Source organism: Delphinus delphis, chromosome 11 (genome assembly GCF_949987515.2).
Source record: "Delphinus delphis chromosome 11, mDelDel1.2, whole genome shotgun sequence".
In the NCBI taxonomy this organism is placed as follows: domain Eukaryota; kingdom Metazoa; phylum Chordata; class Mammalia; order Artiodactyla; family Delphinidae; genus Delphinus; species Delphinus delphis.
In genome coordinates this window covers 15891718-15915356 of record NC_082693.1, presented here as the reverse complement: position 1 = coordinate 15915356, position 23639 = coordinate 15891718, and the positions used below count along the sequence as shown (strand labels likewise).

Sequence of the window (23639 nt, the reverse complement as noted above, 5' to 3'; positions counted from 1 at the left end):
TTTTGGGTGACTTAGGGGAGAACATATAGAGAAAAGGAAGAAATAAAACGAAACTTAAATAAGCCCTCAACTTCTACAAAGAATGACATTTATGACACTTACTGCAGTCTTTTAAAGGTATTATACCAGTACTAAAAATACACAAAGATAACCAATTAAGCCCTCTTAATTTATGAAATTCAAGAAGACATAAGCTGGGAGTGACGTCAACATCACGGCGGCATGAGACACTCCCTTTCAATCTACATCCAGTAAAACATCCATAGCAACAGAGGTTCCTCTGCTCATTAAACCAGAACACCAGAGAATTCCATACACCTGCACATCTAAAGGTGAGTGGACTACGCCCCCCAGAGGAGGTGCCTATGATTTTAGCACCCCTGGCTGCAGCAGCTGAGCCCAGGAGAACACAAGTAGCAGTAGGGGAGGCAGTGCACGAGACTCCAGCGTCCTACCTACAGCAGTGCCTGCGGTCAGCGTGAAACTGGCAGCAGTGGCACAGGGGCCTGCGACCCCAAACCTCCGGCTACAGGTGCACCCATGAGTCTGCCCCCTATCCCCCCATCGCCCACAGCAGTGTCATCCAATAACCCCAGATGAAGCAGAGGCACCCAGGATCCTGGCTTTCCCCCAACTCCCCCTGTGGTGGGCGTGTCAGAGGTGCCTGCCCTCCCAGTGCCTCAGGGAGCAACACCACGAACAGCAGTGGCAGCGGCAGCAGCAAAGGCACCAGTGACTCAGGAGGCACAGCAGCAACAAGGAGGGCACCAGGTGACACCCCCAGCAGAGGCAGTGGAGGCTGGAAAGCGTTGATTCTCAAACATAACCAGAGGCAGTTCGGGTAAGAGAAACCAAAAACTTGTGCTACAGCACCACCTATTGGAAAACAAAAGAAAAGGCCTCCAACTACTAACCTGTTGAATTGTTAGAATCAAGTAAAAAAAAGCTTTAAAAGAAAAGTATTCACTACTTCAAATGCACCAGCAGAGGACAAATTCATCAAGCACCATGAAACACCATGGTATCACACAAAGAAAATGACAATTTTCCAAATACCAAACTTAAAATCACAGAATACTGCAATCTAACTGACAGAGAATTCAGACTGGCTGTCATGAAGAAACACAATGAGCTACAAGAAAATTCAGAAAGGCATTTCAAAGAGTTCAGGAATAAAATTAATGAACAGAAAGAATACTTTATCAAACAAATTGAAACTGTAAAAAAAAGAAACAAACTTCTGGAACTGTAGAAAGCATTGGAAATAAAGCAGGTGGTATGGAAGAGAGAAATCTCTTCAAGTGAGCTTGAAGACAGAAATCTAGAAATGACACAGGTAGAAAAGGAAAGAATAAGATCTAAAAAAAGAAGAAGAAATTCTACAAGAACTATCAGGCATAAGAATAATGGGTATCCCAGAAGAGAGGGAGAAGGGAAAAGAGAGTTTATTTAAAGAAATAATAGCCGAGAACTTCCCAAACCTGGTGAATGAACTGGATGTATAAGTCCATGAAGCTAAGAGAACACCTAATTACCTCAATACAAAAAGACCTTCTCTCAGATACATCATATTAAACAGTCAAAAGTCAGTGGCAAAGGAAGAATTTTAAAGACAGCCAAGGGAAAAAAAAAGAGCAACCTACAAAGGAACCCCCATTAGACTACCAGATTTCTCAGTAGAAACACTACAGGACAGGAGTGAGCGGAATGACATACTCAAAATATTTAAAGATAAAAACTGTGAGCCAAGAATACCCAGCAAATTTATTCTTAGATACGAAGGAGAAATAAAGGCTTTTCCAGACAAACAAAAGCTGAGGGAGTTCATGACCACTAGGCCTGCCTTACCAGAAATGGTGAAAGGAAAACTTCCTTCTGAAATGAAAAGGCAAAAGTACACAAAACTTTTGAGTAAGGTGAAAGACAGAATTAGAAAACTGTAACTCTGTATTAGAATAGGTTAAACACTTAATTACAACATAAAGGTTAAAGGGGAAAAAGCAGCAAAAATAACTAAAGCGACTTCAATATGGTAACCAGCTTACAACATAAAAAGGGATAATTTGGGACCACAAAAACATGGCTGAAAAGGAAAAGGACAGAAGTCATATAGGCAAATGGAGAGGCGATCAGCAGGAAAAGAACCACTTTATGAGAAATGTATACAAACCTCATGGTAACCATACCATATAATTCTAGATCAGAGACACGAAAAATAACGAAAGAGGAAACAGAAGAACATCATAGAAAACCGCCAAACTAAAATGGCAGACAGAAATAGACACAAAATAAACAATGGAGATACAGAGCAACTAGAAAATAAAAGATAAAATGGCAGTACTACGTCCTTATTTATCAACTATCACCCTAAATATAAATGGATTGAATTCATCAATCAAAAAGACACAGGGTGTGGGAATTCCCTGGCAGTCCAGTGGTTAGGACTCGGCACTTTCACTGCCATGGCCCAGGTTCAATCCCTGGTTGGGGAACTAAGATCCCACAAGCTACACGGCTGGGCCAAACAAACAAACAAAAAACAAAGAAAGACACAGGGTGGTTGGACAGATTAGAAAAACAAGACCCAACTATATGCTGCCTCCAGGAGACTAAGCTCTAAAGACAAACATAGGCTCAAAGTGAAAGAATGAAAAATGACACTCCAAGCAAACAGCAGACAAAAGAAAAAGTAGGTGTAGCCATACTCAATATCAGACAAAATAGACTTCATGCCAAAACAGAAAAAGGTAATGAGAGACAAAAATGGACACTCTATAATGATAAAGGGGAAAATTCATCAAGAAGGTATAAAAGTTAATAATATATATGCACATAACATAGGAGCACCAAATTACATAAGGCAATTATTAACATACCTAAAGGGAGAAATTGACAGCAACACAATAATAGTAAGGGACTTTAACACCCCACTTACATCAATGGACAGATCACCCAGACACAATGTCAACAAGGGAACAGCGGCCTTAAGTGAAACATTACATCAGATGGACTTAATAAAGAACACTCCATCCAAATGCAGCAGGATACAAATTCTTCTCAAGAGCATGTGGAACATTCTCAAGCATAGACCAAATTTTGGAACACAAAACAAGTCTCAATAACTTAAATAAAACTCAACTCAGATCAAGCATCTTTTCCAACCACAATGGTAGGAAACTAGAAATGAAAAACAAGAAAAAAGCTGGAAAATTCACAAATATGTGGAGACTTGACAACATGCTACTGAACAATTATTGGGTCAACAAATAAAGAAATCTTTTTATACCTGAAGACGAATGAAAATGCAAATACAACATACCAAACCTATGGGATGCAGCAAAAGTAGTATTAAGAGGGAAGTTCGGGCTTCCCTGGTGGCGCAGTGGTTGAGAGTCCGCCTGCCGATGCAGGGGACACGGGTTCGTGCCCCGGTCTGGGAAGATCCCACATGCCGTGGAGCAGCTGGGCCCGTGAGCCATGGCCGCTGAGCCTGCGCATCCGGAGCCTGTGCTCCGCAACGGGAGAGGCCACAACAGTGAGAGGCCCGCGTACCGCAAAAAAAAAAAAAAAAAAAAGAGGGAAGTTCACAGCAACACAGGCCTACCTCAAGAAACAAGAAAAATCTCAAATAAATATTCAAACCTTACACCTAAAGAAACTAGAAAAAGCGCAAAATCCAAAGTCAGCAGAAAGAAGGAAATAATAAAGATCAGAGCAGAAATAAATTAAAGAGACTAAAAAATAGGAAATATCAATAAAACTAAGAGCTTTTTTTTTTTAAAGGAACAAAATTGACAAACCTTTAGCTAGACTGGCTAAGAAGTCTCTGATAAATAAAATCCGAAACAGAAAGGAGAAATTACAATGGATACCACAGAAATACAACAGATTATAATACTACGAAAATTATATGCCAACAAATTGGGCAGTCTAGAAGAAATACATAAATACTTAGAATCATATAACCTTCTAAGACTGAATCATGAAGAAATAGAAAATCTGAATAGACCAATCACTACGAGAGAGACTGAAATAGTAATCAAATACCTCCCAAAAAACAAAAGTCTAGGACCAGATGGCTTCACAGGTGAATTCTACCGAACATTCAAAGAACAGCTAATACCTATCCTTCTCAAACTCTTCCAAAAAACTGAAGAGGAGGGAATGCTTCTAAACTCATTTTACAAAGCCAATACAAGGACAATACAATAAAAGAAAATGATAGGCAATATCCTGATGAACACAGATGCAAAAGTACTCAACAAATATTAGCAAAACAAATACAATAATTAAAATGATCAAACACCATGATCAAGTAGGATTTATTCCAGGGATGCAGGATGGTTCCACATCTGCAAATCAATACGATACATCACAGCAACCAAATGAAAGATAAAAATCATATGATCACCTCAATAGATGTAGAAAAATATTGGTATCTGACAAGATTCAATACTGATGTATAATAAAAACTTTCAGTAAAATGGGTATAGCAGGAACATACCTCATCGTAACAAGGGCCATTTATGACAAACCCATGACTAACATTATACTCAACAGTGAAACACTGAAAGCCATCCCTCTAAGATCAGGAACAAGACAAGGATGCTTACTCTAGCCACTCTTACTCAACATAGTAATGGAAGTCCTAGCTAGAGCAATTAGGGAAGAAAAAGAAAAAAAAAAGGCATCGAAATTGGAAAGGAAGAAGTAGAACTGCCACTTTGTAGATGACATGATGTATACATAGAAAACTCTAAAGACCCCACCAAAAAACTATTAAAAATAATAAATACAGGGACTTCCCTGGTGGCACAGTGGTTGGGGATCCGCCTGCCAGTGCAGGGGACATGGGTTCAAGCCCTGGTCCAGGAAGATCCCACATGCCACGGAGCAACTAGGCCTGTGCGCCACAACTACTGAGCATGCACGCCTGGAGCCCGTGCTCCGCAACAAGAGAAGCCACCACAATGAGAAGCCCACGAACCACAACGAAGGGTAGACCCCACTCACCACAACTAGAGAAAGTCCATGTGCAGCAACGAAGACCCAGCACAGTCAAAAATAAATTAAAAAAAATTTTTTTAAATACACTAAAGTTGCAGCATGCAAAATCAATATACAAAAAACTGCTGTGTTTCCATATGCTAACAACAAACTAGCAGAGAGCGAAATTAAGAAAACAATTCCATTTACAATTACAACAAAAAGAAAAAAATACCTAGGAATGTATTGAACCAAGGAGGTGAAAGATCTGTGTACTGAAAACTCTTAAGACATTGTTGAATGAAACTGAAGAACACACAAAGAAATGGAAAGACATTCTGTGCTCATGAACTGGAATTAACATTGATAAAATGTCCACATTACCTAAAGCAACCTACAGATTCAACACAATCCCTATCAAAATCATAAGAGTTTTCATAGAAATGAAACAAAAACTCCTAAAGCTTATACAGAACCACAAAACCCCAAATAACCAAAGCAACTCTGAAATAAAATACAAATCAGAAGCTGGAGGTATCACACTCCCTGATTTCAAGTTATACTGCATCGCTATGGTAATCAAAAGAACATGGCATTGACAGAAAAATAGACACACAGACCAATGAAACAGAATTCAGAGCCCAGAAATAAATCCACACGTACGTGAACAATTAATGTATGAAAAAGGAGCAAAGTACATTCAACAGAGAAATGAGTCTCTTCAATAAATGGCGCTGGGAAAACTGGACAGCCACATACAAAAGAATGAAACTAGACCGCTATCTTACACCATACACAAAATGAATTAGACTTAAATATAAGACCTGAAACCATGAAAAACCCATAGAAGAAAACACAGACAGTACACTCTTTGACGAAGGTCTTAGCAATATTTTTTTTAGATCTGGCTCCTTAGGCAAGGGAACAAAAAGCAAAAATAAACAAATGGGACTACATCAAACTAAAGGGCTTCTGCATAGCAAAGGAAACCATCAACAAAATGAAAAGACAACCTACCAATAGGAGAAAAAAAATTGCAAATCATATATCCAATAAGAGATTAATATCTAAAACATATAAGGAACACATACAACTCAACAAAAAGCAAGCATGATTTAAAAACGGGCAGAATAGCTGAATATACATTTTCCTAAAAATACATACAGATACCAGCAGGTACATGAAAAGATGCTCAGCATCATTAATTATTAAGGAAAGGCAAATCAAAACCACAATGAGGTATTCCATCACTCTGGTTAGAATGGCTGTTATCAGAAAGACAAGAAATAACAAGTGTTGGAGAGCATATGGAGGAAAGGGAACCCTTGGACACTGTTGGTGGGAATGCAAAATGGTGCAGCCACTATGGAAAACAGTATGCAGCTTCCTCAAAAAATTAAAAAATAAAATTACCGGGCTTCCCTGGTGGCACAGTGGTTGAGAGTCCGCCTGCCGATGCAGGGGACACAGGTTCTGCCCCGGTCCGGGAAGATCCCACATGCCACAGAGCGGCTGGGCCCGTGAGCCATGGCCGCTGAGCCTGCGCGTCCGGAGCCTGTGCTCCACAACGGGAGAGGCCACAGCAGGGAGAGGCCCACGTACCGCAAAAAAAATAAAATAAAATAAAATAAATTACCATATAATCCAGCTATTCCACTTGTGGGTATTTATCCAAAGAATATGAAAACACTCATTCAGAAAATCATATGCACCCCTATATTCACAGCAGCGTCATTTACAATATCCTAGATATGGAACCAACCTAAGTGACCACTGACAGATGAATGGATAAAGAAGATGTGTGTGTGCATGTGTGTATATATATGCACACATACACACACACAAACGAAATGGAATACTCCTCAGTCATTAAAAAAAAAAAAAGATGAAATCTTGCCATCTGCAACAATCTGTAAGGAACTTAAGGGTATTATGTGAAGAGAAGTCAGATGGAGAAAAACAAATACTGTATGATTTCACTCATATGTTCATATGTGGAATATAAAAATAAATGAAGAAAACCAAACAAAAACAAACACACAGATACAGAGAGACAGCAGTGGTTACCAGAAGGGAAGGGGGAATGTGTGGGAGAATAAAATGGGCAAAGAAGAGTCAACTGGTGGACTGATGGACAGATGGAAACTAAACTTTTGATGGTGAGAACACTGTAGTGTATACAGAAGTCAACATATAATGTTATAAACACCAACGTTACCTCAAGTTTTAAAAAAGAAGACATAAGCTGGGAACCTTCTGACCTACTCTTATGCAACGCTCAATGATGTTTATGCTAAACTATTTGAACTGGGCCCAGCTATCAAGAGTAAACGCTCACAATGCTCACCTTTTACAATCTATTATTCTTCCCTAGCTACACACTCACCCCAAAACACTTTACTTTTCTAAAAGGAAAACTCCCTCAAACATGTAATAATCTTATATGAGACTTATTAGTCATCCAAATATGAACGAATTTCTGAAATGGTTTTCTTTAACAGGAACATATAAATCCTTGGCAATTTCATAATAAATTTGTAAGATTTATAAAATTTAACTTTTCCGTTAGCAGAATCTTATAAATACTGAAGAGGGAAAAAGGTCCTTTGGGTGACAATGCTGTGAGATGAAAACAATAAGATAAAGTAATCGAATACTGGGTAACTCCTTTAAAATAGTGTTATTACTTCAAAACATGTTATTCATATCATAAATATAACTGAGGTCTTAATTATTTTAAAAATGGGCTCTACAAATATGTGTGTGTGTATATGAATCACTTTGCTGTACACCAGAAACTAACACAACATTGTAAATCAACTATACTTCAACTAAAAAGGGAGGAGGGGCCTCCACAAAAACATGATTGAGGACAATTTTAACAAAATTAAACAAACTAAAAATACTTACATTACAACTGAGTATGTAAAAATATAACATCAATAATTCTTTCCATTGAGAATGTTTAGACAAACTGAAATATAGTTCCCTTTATAGGTTCATATATAAAGTTAAATATTATCACAGAGGGTGGTTTAAGCCAGATTGCTTCAACCAGTACTCTCCAAAATACCTTTCTTTAACAAGTATTCACCTACAATACTCATTCAACAAATATTTCAGAGACTAATTTTGTACCATGCATCATGCTAGGGACTAGCTATGGCAGAAACCTAGAAAAATATATGGGTTGCAATTCCTGCTCTAACTGGTTACAAGTCCTTTTTAATTTTCAGAGTAATAGAACCATGTGTTATATACCAGGCAAATCTGATTCAGAGAATGAACTGGACTATGTAAACATTATTTTTAATTTTAATTTAAAATAATACATCATTTTGTCACATTCTTAAGGCTACTGAAGCTCATACCATTAGAAATGACAAAAGACTCTAACCCTTAAAAAAAAAAAAAATCCTCAAACCTTATTTATATTAAAGCTATAGTGCTGGAATTGCAAAACATTCTCCACTAGGTCAGATTCTTTAATAATTAAAAAAGAAAAATATGTAAGACGTTTTCTTTAAAAATCTTACCTTTTAAGAAACACTTTATACATTTTTAGAATAGAAAAATATTTTTCATTGAACCCCAAAAAAGTGCCACTTCTCTCAAAAAAAAAAACAAAACACCAAAACCCCAAGACATTCAAATGACATATATGATTCAGCTCCCTTTTTAATAAAGACTATATATATAAGCATCTCCTTGTAGGTCTGCAACCCTAGGCCTTGTTATACAGGTATCAGTTTTTCAAATTGAGAACCTACCTAAACTAAGAATTTCTCTTTGTCTTTTAGAGAACTTATGCAGAGGTATTAAAGACTTAAAAAGAAAAAAATAGTTGTAACCATATAAAAAGCCCCCCCATCAACTATTTTAAAGACTTAAACCATATTTTCCCATTTTTATATTTTATTCAAATAGCTAACACTTTTATTAACCATACAGTATTAAGAAAAGAATTCAAACAGCAAACAATAAAAGAGGTCTTAAATAACTGTGGCAAATTCTACCCTTTTAAGAATACTTGCATATTTAAAACACTTTATTAAGGTGTGAAAGGGAAAAAAGTTTCACAAAGGTTTACTGACGTGATTATCAATGCTTTCAAATGAGAGTAAAACAAATCTTAAAATACACATTGAGAGTCAATTACTGTCCATCTTAATTTCCTTTCATCTGAAATTCAGAGGTAATGTGTGTCTACTTTAGGGAAGATTTATATATGAAAAAGTAAGTTTATTAGAAAAATAAACAACTTTAAATTTTACAGTATTTTCCACTTCTAAGATTCTTTGAGATAGAGCAGATGTGCCGTACGATTTAAACATGATCTGATTTACAAAATCTCATTTAGTCCTATTTAGTAAAACAAAATACAAACGGCAAAATGTTAGTAACTATTAAGAACTCCAATGTAAAAGTTAAAAAAAAAAAAAAAACATTTGTCGCATGTACCTAATATGGCAATATCTACTCTGATGTATATTAAACAACTCACTGAAATTTAATGTGCTTTATTACCAAGATAATACTATCATATTAAAATATAAGTTGTGCGGTCTAGCTTTATTTTTCAAAACAACTTATCAACTATAACCAGGGATTGGCAAATTTTTCCTTAAAAGGTGAGACAGTAAGTATTTTAAGTTTGCAGGCAATAAAGTGTCACTACTCAGCTCTGCCACAACAGGGAGAAAGCAGTCACAAGTAAATGAATGGGTATGCCTGTGAGCTGCAGTTTTGCCTGCTGCTGAAAAGACAATGGATTTTGAATGAGAGACTAATTATTTTAGGTGCCATATTACAAATATGTCATATATTGGGGGGCAGGGGGGGCCACAGTGGTAGGAAGAATAATATAGATGGATAGCTATCACTAAATGAACACTATAAAATAAAAATTTCCACACTTGTTTCCCAATCATAATTGCATGTGTGTATATATGTATACATACAAGTTATAAAACTATTTCATTTTAATTCAATATTCTTTTTGGTGTGTAAATAGTATCAGAACAAAGTCAGATAAGCAGCAGAGTATCTTGAGCGACTGAGTACTCAGAGGCTAATCAATAACCATGAAATTTGGTTTTGACATCTTAGTATTTCTACACAATGGGAAAACTAATCTATTCGCTGTGCCCCTGAAGAATATAGATGTATATTTTAGATGTTTTAAAATTTAATTGAATTGTTACAATTTTGAAACTAAATGTGATTTGCTTTGTTTTATTAGAAAAAATACTCAGGCAAGGTCTACAATCATCGGTCAATTAAGAATGACTTACAAGAACATGAGGCAATAAAATAAAAATACAAGTACAAACTATATATCTGAAACACTTCTATTTGGCAATTTTATAACAAATCAAAATTTAAAAAGAACAAAGGAGATTGCAGATTACTTCGCAGATACAGAATAAAGCAACTGATGAAGTGCTTAAGCAAAAGAAAACAAAAAAATAGTAAGAAAACACACTGCTTTTCTTCTTTTTAAAAATAAAACCACATTTGCTACAAGTCATATGAATAATACCCTTATTAAACAACCATTCCAGAATGTCTTATAGAAGCAGTGCTTTTATTTGCACTTCATTTAATTTTATATGACTCACTTCACGTATATAGCTCTTTACCCCATTGTTAACGAATAAAGTCTCCCATAATTTTTATTATTTTTTTAAAATTTTTTAAAGTAAATGAGAAATGATTTATGTATCATGGAACCTTTCCCATTTTGGAACCAAAAGGCTTATTAATTCTATAATTTTGTCTATTCTTTCTTTAAAAAATTTTAGTGTAAAAACTGCTGGTTTTTATATCACTGTAGTAAAGTGAAAACTCCTTAATCAGGAGTATTTTCTGCAGTTTGACTGCATATAACCACATACTTTACAATATGTCCTTCCAACAGTAAGGAAATAATTGATTTCACGGTCACTGTCAGAAATGAGTGCCATAATTCTATTATGGGTATAGGTCCTCCCTCAAAGACTTTCTGGAAGGATGTTCAATGTGTTTTGTTCTTACAGATATTAACAGTAGTACATAGTCCCTTAAGTCTGCAAAAGACATTTATTGTTAAAGAAGGTGCTTTATTAACAATTCCTCTGGCAGCACTAGTGAATTACAATATCCTTCAATATTATCTCTACCCATAATATATACATTTAACTTTTCATGCCTCTAGAAAAACATCTACAGTACATTTCATAATATAAAAATATATTACAAATCTGCTGAATTATTTACAAGCAATGTTCTATTATCTCTATGCAACATTTGTTTGATACAATACTAACAAGTTACACATATTTCCATTTCTGTAAGTTAAAAAAAAAATCCATATGGCTTCTTGCTTACCAAGCAAGAAAGTGATTTTATTTTCCTTTTCAAAACCAACTTTGGTGCATAAAGGATTCAGTTTGAAGATACTTTTAAAAAAAATACAATTTTTCTTATGTTAAGAAAAAACAACTCATAACCAAATGCTTTCCTCAGAAAAAAAAAAAAAATTAGAGGCTTATATAGGTTAAAATGAAAATATGAGGATTATTCAAATAATTTGAAATAAAGGTTTTTCAAAAACCGTTAACAGATTAGTTATATAGGTAAATATTAACATACTGTACTCCATGAGAAAACCCTAGTCCTGAAAGGGGAGCCACCAGACATACTGCAACACTCTTTAACAGAAATTTTCAGCCCTAATTCGATAGACGAATTTTTAGTTGATTGCAAATGTCGTTCACTGTTTGCTTAAATACAAATTGAACACTTTTCTTATCAGAGTTCTGCAAAAGAACACAAATGGCAACCAATCACATCTATTTATCATAATTGAAAGGTAAATTATCTTTTGATAATTTTCATTGTCTAAATATTTCCTTATATGACTTCAAATCAATAGACACTGTCAAGACAAATATCCTTACAGTGCTTTTGGTATTTTTAAGGGCACATGTTGTAATTGGTTTTCTTTTCAATATAAACTACTGTAATCACTAAAGGGTTTAAAAAAAAAAAAAAAAAGGCAGCTTAAAGCAGCAAGCATGCAAAGCCTTTAAGAAGCTGTTCTACTAAGTTGCCAGAAGAGTGTTTGCTCAGTCTCCCACAGTACCATTCCATGAAAATGTGGATATACAGTAATATATTAATATATTCCACAGAAGAGCCTACTTCATTCACAGAATGTTTACACTAAGCATAAATATTATTCTAAATACTGGATTTAAGGAAAAAAAAGGAAGGGGGTTGAATCTAATGTGCAACTTTTACTAAACCCATTGTCAGTGACTAAGACTGCAGGTGTCCCCGCTTGTTTGCTTTTTATGTATTTATTTATTTTTTACCTCTTCAACCTCTTCTGCGGCATTGTTCTAGAAAAAGAGAAAAAGGAGTATTCTTTTATTCAATTGAATGAAAAACACATTAAGTGCTTCAAAAATACAAATATGTATAAGAAATAGGCAATGTGATGATCACTGATCACCATGAAAATTTATTTCCAAAGCATTCACATGATGGATATAAATTTAGTTACGTAATATATATAGCTTGTTAAGAAATCCTTTTTATGTAGCCTGATAATGTGTTTCTAAAAAAGAATCTCATGTTTAACACATACATTTTAACCATACTTTAAAACTAATGTTTAAACCTCAAATAAATATGTCCTTTTTACTCTCATTTTGAAGTTAATATATTTTTGGAAGGTTTGTCATGCTTTCATTTTGAGATGCGCATAAGCTGTCAAGTTATTTCTCCTGAAACAAATTAGAATAATTGCTTTGTCCCCTCTTAATTTCACAAGTTTTCCCAGTCAAAATCCAGGCATTGCTAAGATGTTACACCATGGCAAATGTAGTGGGTTCTACGACTCTGTACCACTTTAGAGTAGACTTGATTCTAATTTCCAGAATAGTAGAAGCATGAAAGTTTAGACTCAAGATTAAATGTTAAGATGGGGTGGAGGCTGGTTTACAGCTAAAGAAAATTAACACCACAGAAGCACCAAATATATCTTAAGAACATCTTCATTACTCCAGTAATCAGTAATAATTGCAGAATTATACCCTGAAAACAGGTGATGCAAGTCCTATGTACTTCTGGACATCAGTTCTGAGCTTGAATGATATTTATTTGTCACTTTCACCAAAATATCTTAATTGTTTCCTATATAGCATAAGAACAGCAAAAATAAGCTGATTCTGTGAAAAAGGAAGACCCTTTGAGAGTGGGAAGTAGAATGCAGGGCAGAAACACAGAAGTTAGTCTCAATCTTATAATTAAGATTCATGCCCCTTTGTCAACTCACTGCTTAAGGCATGTTTACTACCAGTCTTGGCTCTCCCCAAATACCACTCTTTTAGAATGCAAATTTTAATCACTCCCTTCAAAGAATAAGCAGAAATAAACCCTAAATTAGGTGCCAATAAATAAAGAATATTCAATTATTTTTCTTTATAAAGAGAAAGGTAAATCATAACTCTCATATTTTTGGTAGTGAACGTCCCTCGATCTTTTCCTTTAAGGTCATTTCACTATTCTCTCTGCTAGTTAATCTCTTGCTAACCTAGCTCAACCCACAAAAAACAAGTTTTCATTACATTTAGGACCTTCACCAAAAGATGCTTTAAAAGTTTGGAAGAGTCTCAATGTTTCCACACACCGCAAGGCCCATTATGTGAGAATTTCATTCTCAGAAGATGCTTCACATTCCAAAAAGTTGAGTCATGGAATGAACAAAACCTCAAAGTATTTAATTGTTTCAAAATTTGGCATAAGACATAGTACCTTTACAATAGCTAAAATTCACATTTGGGATTATCAATTATTATGTCATCTTACTCTTACCCAACCTATTGCTATACTAAACTAGAATTCCTTTTTAAAATATATAAAGTTCACTCATTAAGAGTGCCTTTTAAACATTTTCACCACTTTTTTAATCACCCTAGTATATGTCATGTGGATAGAGGCAGTATGGAGTTCAGTCACATCCTAGTTGTGTAACCTCTTGCCTCAGATTTAAGCTATTTAACCTCTTGCCTCAGATTTCCAATCTGTAAAACAGACATAGGAACACCTACTTCACAGGACTGCTGTGAGGATGAAGTATATGTAAAGCACCTAGCACAGTGACTCAGCACATAGCCAGTAATGTTGGTCTCTTCTCCTTCCCCCCCTATACCTTCATATGCACAGCACACTAAAACAAAGGTCAGATCAGAAAATTGTTAGAAACGTGAACACTCCAAGCTACCTCTTAAATAAAAACACAGTAATATTTAAAATGCTCTTTTGAAAAGTTTGGCGAGAGTACAAGTTTAAGAACTTCAACCATTAATGGTATTTAGGGCACATGCGATATATTCCCAGGTCAACACGTGTATAAAAAAGAATTACCTACTTAAACAAAAGGAACTTATTTTCAAAACACTATGTATACCACAATTTAAGCTATTTAAGGTAAATCTGGAATTAACCTGGCATATAAACTTTACCAAAATATTACCCTTCTAGTCTACAATTTATAAATCATTGTGATGTAATTTCCATATATGAAACCCCAGAAAGCAAGATATGCTTGATACTGAAATTCAGTACTTAAAAATTAAGTCCTAACTTTATATCCAAAATTTAAGGAGATTTAAGATTACAATTCAAAAAAATAAAACATCAAAGCAAGAATTAAATTACCTGTATATGTTTGGGTCCAAAAGCAAGGCAGTATCTTTGGGTAGCTTTGATAAATGAACTACTTTAGTTTTTAACTGATGTCGTTCACTTTCATTCACCCACACGTCAGGCAGACTATGAATTAAAAAACAAGTCATATACAAAATAACATTAATTTTAAATTTACCCTTCACATTACCCAGCTTTTTCTGCTAGTCTGACTGGGGCAGCTAGGTTAACGAGATTCTCAGATGCCAAGGAAACTCAGTGATCTAAGTAGTGGGATGTAGAGTCCCAGCTAAAAAAATGGCAAGGTGAAATTTTAGGCATAAATCTGGAAATGAATTATGATTTTTTTTTTTTTTTTTTTTTGCGGTACGCGGGCCTCTCACTGTTGTGGCCTCTCCCGTTGTGGAGCACAGGCTCCGGACACGCAGGCTCAGCGGCCATGGCTCACGGGCCCAGCCGCTGCACAGCATGTGGGATCTTCCCGGACTGGGGCACGAACCTGTGTCCCCTGCATCGGCAGGCGGACTCTTGGCCACGGAGCCACCAGGGAAGCCCTGAATTATAAATTTTTGATGGCAAAGCCACATCAGACTTAGAAACAAATATTAGAACACACTGTCTGCCTTTTAGTTTGCTAAGTGGAACTATATCTGAGCTTAACTTGATGAAAATCTGACACCTAGTCTCTTTCTGAAGAAATAAGAAATAAAAACCCCACCAGATTAATTTCCACTTTAAAAAAAAGGCACATACAACCAACATCCTGAATTTAAAAAAATTTAATCCTATAGAAAAATTCAAATAAAATGATTTTGATATTTGGATTGATCGATTTCCAAAATACTAAGAATACAGATATTTGAATATGATATTTTTTAAAGGAACTGTTTATAAACTTAATATAAAAAGGGCTCTTACAAATCAATATGAAACAAGTGAACACTCATTAGGTAAAAAGGAACAAGGGAGACAAAGGTCACAAACCATTAATTCACCAAAGATACAGTTTTTAAATTATCTTGCTCATAATCAAAGAAATGAAGAATGTAAGAATGCCAATAGCCAGTGCTGATAATAAGCCAGGGAAATAAGCTCTCTAATGCAGTAGATGAGATCAGAAATTGGTACAAACTTTCGGGAAGGCGATGAGTATCAAAACCCATAACATTTTGCATACTTTGTAAATAAAGACATTTTAATGTCTCTTTTTTTAACAGTAGAGAAAAATGGGTAACTTTAATGTTCGGTAAAAAGGAGTTCATTAAATAAATATTACGCGCTATTTCAAAGTATTTTAGAGTAGCATTTCCCTAAAACATGGAAGGGGCAGGGGTAAAAGGAAGTGGAAAATATGTTCTACACTAATAGAAGTTTGACAATCACAGGATTTTTAAAAAGCTAAAGAGATTTCTTTACTTCAATATGCTAACATGCATTGTAATCTTCCAAATCTACTTTTAAAGCTCTTAATTCATATCAGATTCATTAGCATCTCTTTAGACTGGAGTTTGGGAAACAATATTACAGAACAATATTTAATAACAAGTGTTAACCACATATTATTAATTTTTAATGAGATTCCATTCATGTGAACTTATTCTATTCTTGATGCTGATAAGATTTCTATGATACATCTTCATTACCTTTTGCAACAACAAAAAAAATTATTTTTGAGAATAAAAGGAAAATTGAGCATGAAATTAAATTAAGGAGCATTTGGACCAGAATTGCTCTAATAAAATGGTACTAAAACTCAAAAGAAAAATTTAACACTCCTGGAAAACTGACCAACTGTTTTTTTTCTATAAACTATCATTAATTGTGTGCTGGAAAATGTTTAGAAATTTTTAAAATAAATGATTCAAACAAAGGCACAAATAAGGTTGCTTGCACCCTATCCTACTTGAGGGTCATTAAAAATTCTAAAAATAATCACATCCTAAAAATGATTAAAAATTGCTTTAACAGCTTCCATTAAAAACAATTTTAAAAGCTAGTTTTAAAGCTTATACCTTGAGCCAGGTACTCTTAAGAGCTTTTACAGATTATCTTTTTAAGGCTGACGACCTCAAAATGTTTCGTGGTTTCATTTCTTTAAAGTCTTTTACTTTGAACCCAATAGCTTAAGTAATTTTTGAGTATAAGATTTTAATAAAAATAAGACTGATCAGTTTATTAGTTATATATATAGTATTCCAAATACTTACATGTCTTCAGGCATCCAATGAAGCAAAAGTTTTATCTTTCCAGAATCCTCTTTTCTCTTAGCTATTACCTAGCAATGATATAAAAGAAATCATAAAACTATTTATAAAAGATCATTTTAATATGTTTAAAAAACGCTTTTGGTCCTAATCAAGAACTTAAGTTTTCATGTCCTGGACCAGATATTACCACCACAACATCTTGTTCTGCCCCGGTTTGTAGCAATTTCCCACCTTTGATCATATATTTTCACAAAAGAAAAAGAAAAAAGGAACTGAAGTAGCTTTGTACAGCCAAATACTAAAACCATATTATCTTTGAAAATGCTATTTATTTTACTCTCTACAAAGTCTTTAGCTGAGCCAGACTGCCAACCAAGAATCCATATTGGCTGAAATACTTTTAAAGGACAAATGAAGAGTAAAGAAAAAATAATGCTAGAAAGGGAGAGGTCTCCTTTTTAGGATTAAGGTATTTGTCGTTTGCTTGGGAGTTTTCTGTTTGTTGGTTGATTTCTGTTATTTTAAATGAAACATTAACCAATCAGTGTTCAGTTCAGTTAGGAATCTACCTAAGGTAAAGTGTGGATCAACCAGAACACAAAGACCTACATAAGTGTAGTAAAAACAATATGCTTGTCACTCATTACCAGATTCAGAAAACTAAGGTAACGATTTTTAAAAATCGATCAAAATGGTATTTTATTAACTCTTAGAACTGCCATATTAACCAAATTAGCTCTTTAGTGCTTTAATAATCTAAATCTCAATATTTTTACCAAGTTTAACTTCCAAACAGCCTCACAAAGTAATGTTATGTGTCATTCTCAAAACATATTAGAAGTAAAAACAGTACTTCATACAAATATAAAAGTTTCTGGCCCCATTATTTAAAAACCTATAGTTAAGTACCCTAATTCTAGACTCGGTAATGGAATCAATTAAAAAGCTCAAAGACAGATCTGCAGATGCTAAAACAAAGTACCTCTACAAAGAAGTAAGATATAAAAATAATGCAATGCAACCAAGTACAGCAAGCCAACTGACTGGTAACTAGGATTCTGCTGACCTCTTCTGGAGACGGCTCAAAAGAAAATGTTTCAATTAAAGAAGACAAATTAGGCAAACTGCACGGCGTAGTACCTCACATAAATACTTTTATGCAAATCTTTTCACTACAAATATGGTTATTTCCTATAAAAGTTAATTTGGTAACGAGGAAACTTACATTTGCAGTTAGCACTGAACATCTGACTACTGTTTAACACGAACTGCCCCCACCAACCTTTCCAGTCACACTCAGGGAACCTTAGAGAACCTCCTCACCTGGCCCCAAGGAAGACCTTTTCCCATTAGGGATGTTTCTTCCTTCCACTTCCCCCAGGAAAAAGCATTCTTCAGATTATACTACACCTTTGTGACTTTTCCTCAGTCAAGGTACCTCTGCCACCCCAATGTTGCCTGGGGGTGTGAATCACTCTTATTCCTAGGTTTTTAAAGTTTATGATAAACATAGGTAATCAATCATGTTCTTAAATCCTCTCAGATGTTTTCTACAGCTCGAAAACCTATTTTCATCTTCAGACTATTTTCACTCTGAGTAAATTTTAAGTTTTCTTCCAGACTCCTAATATCACATTTCTAGTTCATTTTTTTGATTATCTTTACTCCTCCCACGGTGAGCCTAAGGATTTCATCCAAAAAGCTGCTCTAATGAAAGCATGAAGTTGATGCTTCATTTTTTAAAACACAACCTTATTTATCATCATCGCCTCTATTCCCTAACATGTAGAGATACTTGTTCATTACTAGACCATTATTTCATCAGATTTATTGCCCTTTAAATCATTAAATGTTGATAGGCCCCAAACCTCAATCCTCTATTTCTTCTCTTTTCTCTTTAATACTTCCTAGGTGATCTTATCCAGTCTGATACCTTTAAATAACACTAATATGCTAGAAAGTTCTATTCTTATCTGTAGCCACACCTTTCCTCTAAGCTCAAACTCTTAAATCCTTCTGCCTACATGACAGAAGCACGAGATGTTCTATAGAATGTGCCGAACTTATGGCTCTTGATACTCCCCTCTCCCCGAATCTGCTCACCTCACAGCCTCTATTATATGGCAACTCCATCCTTTTGGCTAGCTGCCCAGGCCAAAAACATTGGAGTCATCCTTTCCTCTCATTATCATACCTGACATCTGATCCATCCATAATTCTTGTCAATACCACTTTCAAAAGATATCCAAAATCTAACCCTTCTTAGTATCTCCACTTCACCCATTCTGACCTCTTCTCACCTGAGATACTGAAAAGACTGATCCCTTCTCGCCCCAACCCTGACCTATCATCTGTTCTCAGTACAGAAACCAGAGTGAGCACATTAAAACCTGCATGAGAGGAAAGAGATCAGTGAGTTCTCTTAAGGCAGGGGGCAGAGGCCGAGATGAACTACAGGAAGATGAGCTACACCAGGAATGTTCTGCGTGACAGGACTGTCCTACAGCTCAACTGTGGTGGTGTGGTGGTTTCATAGGTAAGTACAACCGTCAAAACTCACAGAATTGCATTATGTATTTTTTTGGCTGTGCTGCGTGGCTTGTGGGAGCTTAGTTCCCTGACCAGGCACAGAACCTAGGCCCGGCAGCGAGAGCCACTGGACCGCCAGAGAATTCCCTTGTATACTTTAAATGGGTGAGTCTGTATTTATTATATCTCAATAAAAATTTTATTTAAAAGAAATCACAATAGAGCATGGCTACTCAAACTCCTCCAATGGCTTCCCAATACACGTAGAACAAAAGTCAACGTCTCAGTCCAACAAGACCCTCCCCATTGCCTCTCCGACTGCTCCTACTTTCTCTGCCGCACTTGTTTCCTCCAGCCACACTGGCCTCCTCACGGCTTTGCAGACATACTTGCATGTCCCCACTTGAGGATCTTATGCTTGATTTTCCCTCTGGCTATGATGCTCATCCCCCTAATAACTGAATGGCTCATGCCCTCACTTCCTTTTAAGTTGTTTTTTTTTCCTTCCTTTTAAATTTTTAATTTTACTAATTTATCTTGTTTATCATGTCTCTTCCACTGGAGTGTAGGCATGGTTTCTTGTTTTGTTTTAGCCCGTTTTGTTCACTGCTGTATCATTAGTACCTGGCACATGTAGGTGCTCAATATTTAAGTAAATTAACAAATTATCCCTAATGCCAACTCTGGGTTTGGTGACCACATCTTACTGACTAAAAAAGAAAAATAATAATAGAAATCAAACTTATGGTTATCAAAGGGGAGAGGGAGGGAAGGGGGAACAAATTAGAAGTATGGGATTAACAGATACAAAATACTATATGTAAAACAGATAAGAAACTAGGATTTACTGTATAGCACAGGGAACTATATTCAATATCTTGTCATATCCTATAATGGAATATAATCTGAAAAAATATACGTGTGTGTATATATGTATATATATATGGCTGAATTACTTTGCTGTACACATGAACCTAACACAATATTGTAAATCAACTATACTTCAATTAAAAAAAACTCATGGATAAAAAAATTAACTTATTTTTTATCTGACATGCTTTTATTCAGTAAGATAATTAAAAGTCTATTTTATCAAATCATGAAATATTTTATGATTACAGTCAATCCTCCACTTATTTCAACTTATTAAATGATTAATATTTTCTATCTCCTATTAACAATACATAAATGTAAACTTGGATAATAAATGTTAGCTTTCAACTTAAAAAAAAAAAGAACAATTATAGACCTACCAAATCATAAACGTATGTTATCAAATTCCAAAGGAGGACTTTAACCATCACTGTTGAGCAAGCTCCTGATCTTGCTGAATCCCAACAAAATTCCCAGCACAGACATTTTTACTTTGTCTTCATTCTTATTTAGATAACTATGTTTACAACATTCTTTAAAAGAGCGTAAGTATGGTACAACTTTCCTTAAACCCAAACTCACACCATTATGTGCTCCAATCTCAGAAAAGATTCCCTTTCCTTTGTGTCTAATCTTCTACCTTCTTGCCTGTAATTTGGGGAATCAAAATCAAAATTGGGCATTTTGAATTTTAAGTATACATAAAAGAAAAAATGAAAATACAAGAAAACCTCATTATTAGAGGAGATGGGAAGAATAAGAGGTTCAAACCAGTAAAGATATCAATACTGATCTTTTATATTTAAATTCTCATGCATTTTGATTAGAATATAAAAATAAAACCTAAATTTAGTATATTTTCTATTTCAACAGGCAAAATTAAATAATCTCTCTTTCCAGGGATTCAAATCACCAAAAGTCTGGTCTAAAGTTTATTTCTACTAACTGACCTACACCAAACTATAGCAATATAAAGATGACTGGATAATAAAAATGGCAGGGGGCATGAGAAGAAAGAACAGCTCTCTATTAACTCCTAGTTAACTAAAAATAAATTCATTATTGCCTTTTCAAATTCAATACTTTTCTTTTTCCAAGTAGAACAACATAGGTATTCAACAAATACACTGAGTTCCTACTATGTGTCAGGCACAATTCTAGACACTTGGAATACATTCACAGAACAAAACAGATTAAAATTCCCTCCTTCATAAACCTTTCATTTAACACAAACTTTAGATGTGCATTTTATGGGTGATGGAGGAGCATGCACCACATAGGGATGTGAGTTAAAAGAAGTCTAACGCTCTAACTTTACCTGCAAGGAAACCAGAGGTCAGAAAAGACACCTAGTTTAACTTAAGGTCAGAGACTGATCTTCAAATGCCTAGTAGCCCAAATGTCACCCCAATATACTTAAATAGTTCAAATTAAAGGCTAAAAAATTCAACATAATCATTAAAATGTCAAATTGTGGGAAATATTTGAAAAATAAAATCAAATACTTACAGTACTATGAAAAACAACACTGTGTCCCTTCCCTAAACTTTCTATATGAGCTGAGAGGTTAAAGCATATGGCTCGATGTCTTATCGCATCCAGTGTTTGTGCATCGAAGAAATCATGTGGTCGTGCTAAAAGTCAATATAAAAGAGGTAAAGAATATTTAGAAAAATATAACAGTCTCCAAGCAGCCATACTAGTAGTCCATTTTCCACAAAAATATGTAATAAGTAAAAAAGACTGAAACAACGAATAAGTACCTATCCAGTGTTTAAATGCAAGATCTTCTTTGCTTTCAAAACACAGAACCTAGCTAACAAGGTAAGGATATACAAAAGCAGAACTCCAACCAGTGAGTAAGTGTGGGTTAATTCTGCTCCTTGGTGTGTGAGGTTCTAGCCTCCAACCGCATGATTGCATATTTCAGCTACTATCTTTTTCATATAATTTTATATTTTACTCCAGCATCTCTCCTGAGCAGCAGTCGTACATTTTCAACAATCTGATAAATGTCTCCATCTGTGCACTACACACAGATCTCATTCACCTCAGCCAAACATATGAAATACATTTCATGAACATTTTACATTAGTATGTAATCAAAAATTTTTCCAGATTTGACACAGTGGTCATATTATTTTGGAATTTTTGACAAGCATTTTCTTGATTAAGAATAACTCTTCTAGGGCTTCCCTGATGGCGCAGTGGTTGGGAGTCTGCCTGCCGATGCAGGGGACGCGGGTTCGTGCCCCGGTTCGGGAGAATCCCACATGCCGCGGAGCGGCTGGGCCCGTGAGCCATGGCCGCTAAGCCTGCGCGTCCAGAGCCTGTGCTCCGCAACGGGAGAGGCCACAGCAGTGAGAGGCCCACGTACCGCAAAAAAAAAAAAAAAAAATAAGAATAACTCTTCTAACAATAATCTAAGAAAATTATAAATACTGTTTTGTTTTTGTTTTTAATTTTTTGGCCCTGCTGCCTGGCATGCGGGATCTTAGTACCCCGACCAGGGAGTGAACCTGTGCCCCCTACAGGGGAAGTACAGAGTCTTAACCACTGGACCGTCAAGGAAGTCCCACCATAAATACATTTTTAATGCCAATGAGTCCACCAAAATTCTTTCTAACTCTCAATGCCACCAGTTATGAGCAATGTGACTTTGCACAAACTGCTTGATCTACCTTAGACTGTTTCCTTATTTGAGAAATGGAAATATAACAGCTATAGATTATGAATAAGTAAAATAAATGTATATGAAAAATGCCTTCAGTCATAACGCAGTTTAATTAATATGCTCACACCATTTTTTAAAAAATAAATTCACAAACTTAGAGTAAGCAATCTTTTAGTATGATCATAACAAAGTTAAACATTGAATATTTGATAAAAACATTTTTAAAATTTCTATTTTTATCCCACTAATATTATTATAAACATGTTGTTTTTATTCCTAAGAAAAACACTGTTCAAAGTAAGGAAAAAGAATTTATTATTTTACAGTTGTGGAGCTTTCTAATATATGTAAAATATCTCAAGATCATCTGTAATTAAAAAGTAAATTTTAGGGCTTCCCTGGTGGAGCAGTGGTTGACAGTCTGCCTGCCGATGCTGGGGACACAGGATCGTGCCCCGGTCCAGGAGGATCCCACATGCCGCGGAGCGGCTAGGCCTGTGAGCCATGGCCACTGAGCCTGCACGTCCGGAGCCTGTGCTCCGCAACGGGAGAGGCCACAACAGTGAGAGGCCCGTGTACCACAAAAAAAAAAGTAAATTTTACCGACAATAAAAGAAATGGCTTGATTTCCTGGTACAGCATACTCTGAATTACATGTATGCTGATTTACCACA

The 23639-nt window shown here is 35.3% G+C and overlaps 1 protein-coding gene across 3 annotated transcripts in view; it reads right to left on the bottom strand.

Moving 5' to 3' along the window:
• Positions 1-23639, bottom strand: part of AEBP2 (AE binding protein 2) — a 71021-nt gene that overhangs the window by 3846 nt on the left and 43536 nt on the right. For 2 of the 3 annotated variants that reach the window (XM_060024379.1, XM_060024381.1), the window contains exons 5-8: positions 21801-21925; positions 16890-16957; positions 14695-14808; positions 12345-12371 (exon numbers count right to left, since the gene is read on the bottom strand). In XM_060024379.1, the coding sequence (XP_059880362.1) occupies positions 12345-12371; positions 14695-14808; positions 16890-16957; positions 21801-21925 (334 nt within the window). Of the gene's footprint in view, positions 1-8134; positions 11787-12344; positions 12372-14694; positions 14809-16889; positions 16958-21800; positions 21926-23639 lie in introns of those variants that run through there. The other variant, XM_060024380.1, reaches the window with a different exon arrangement.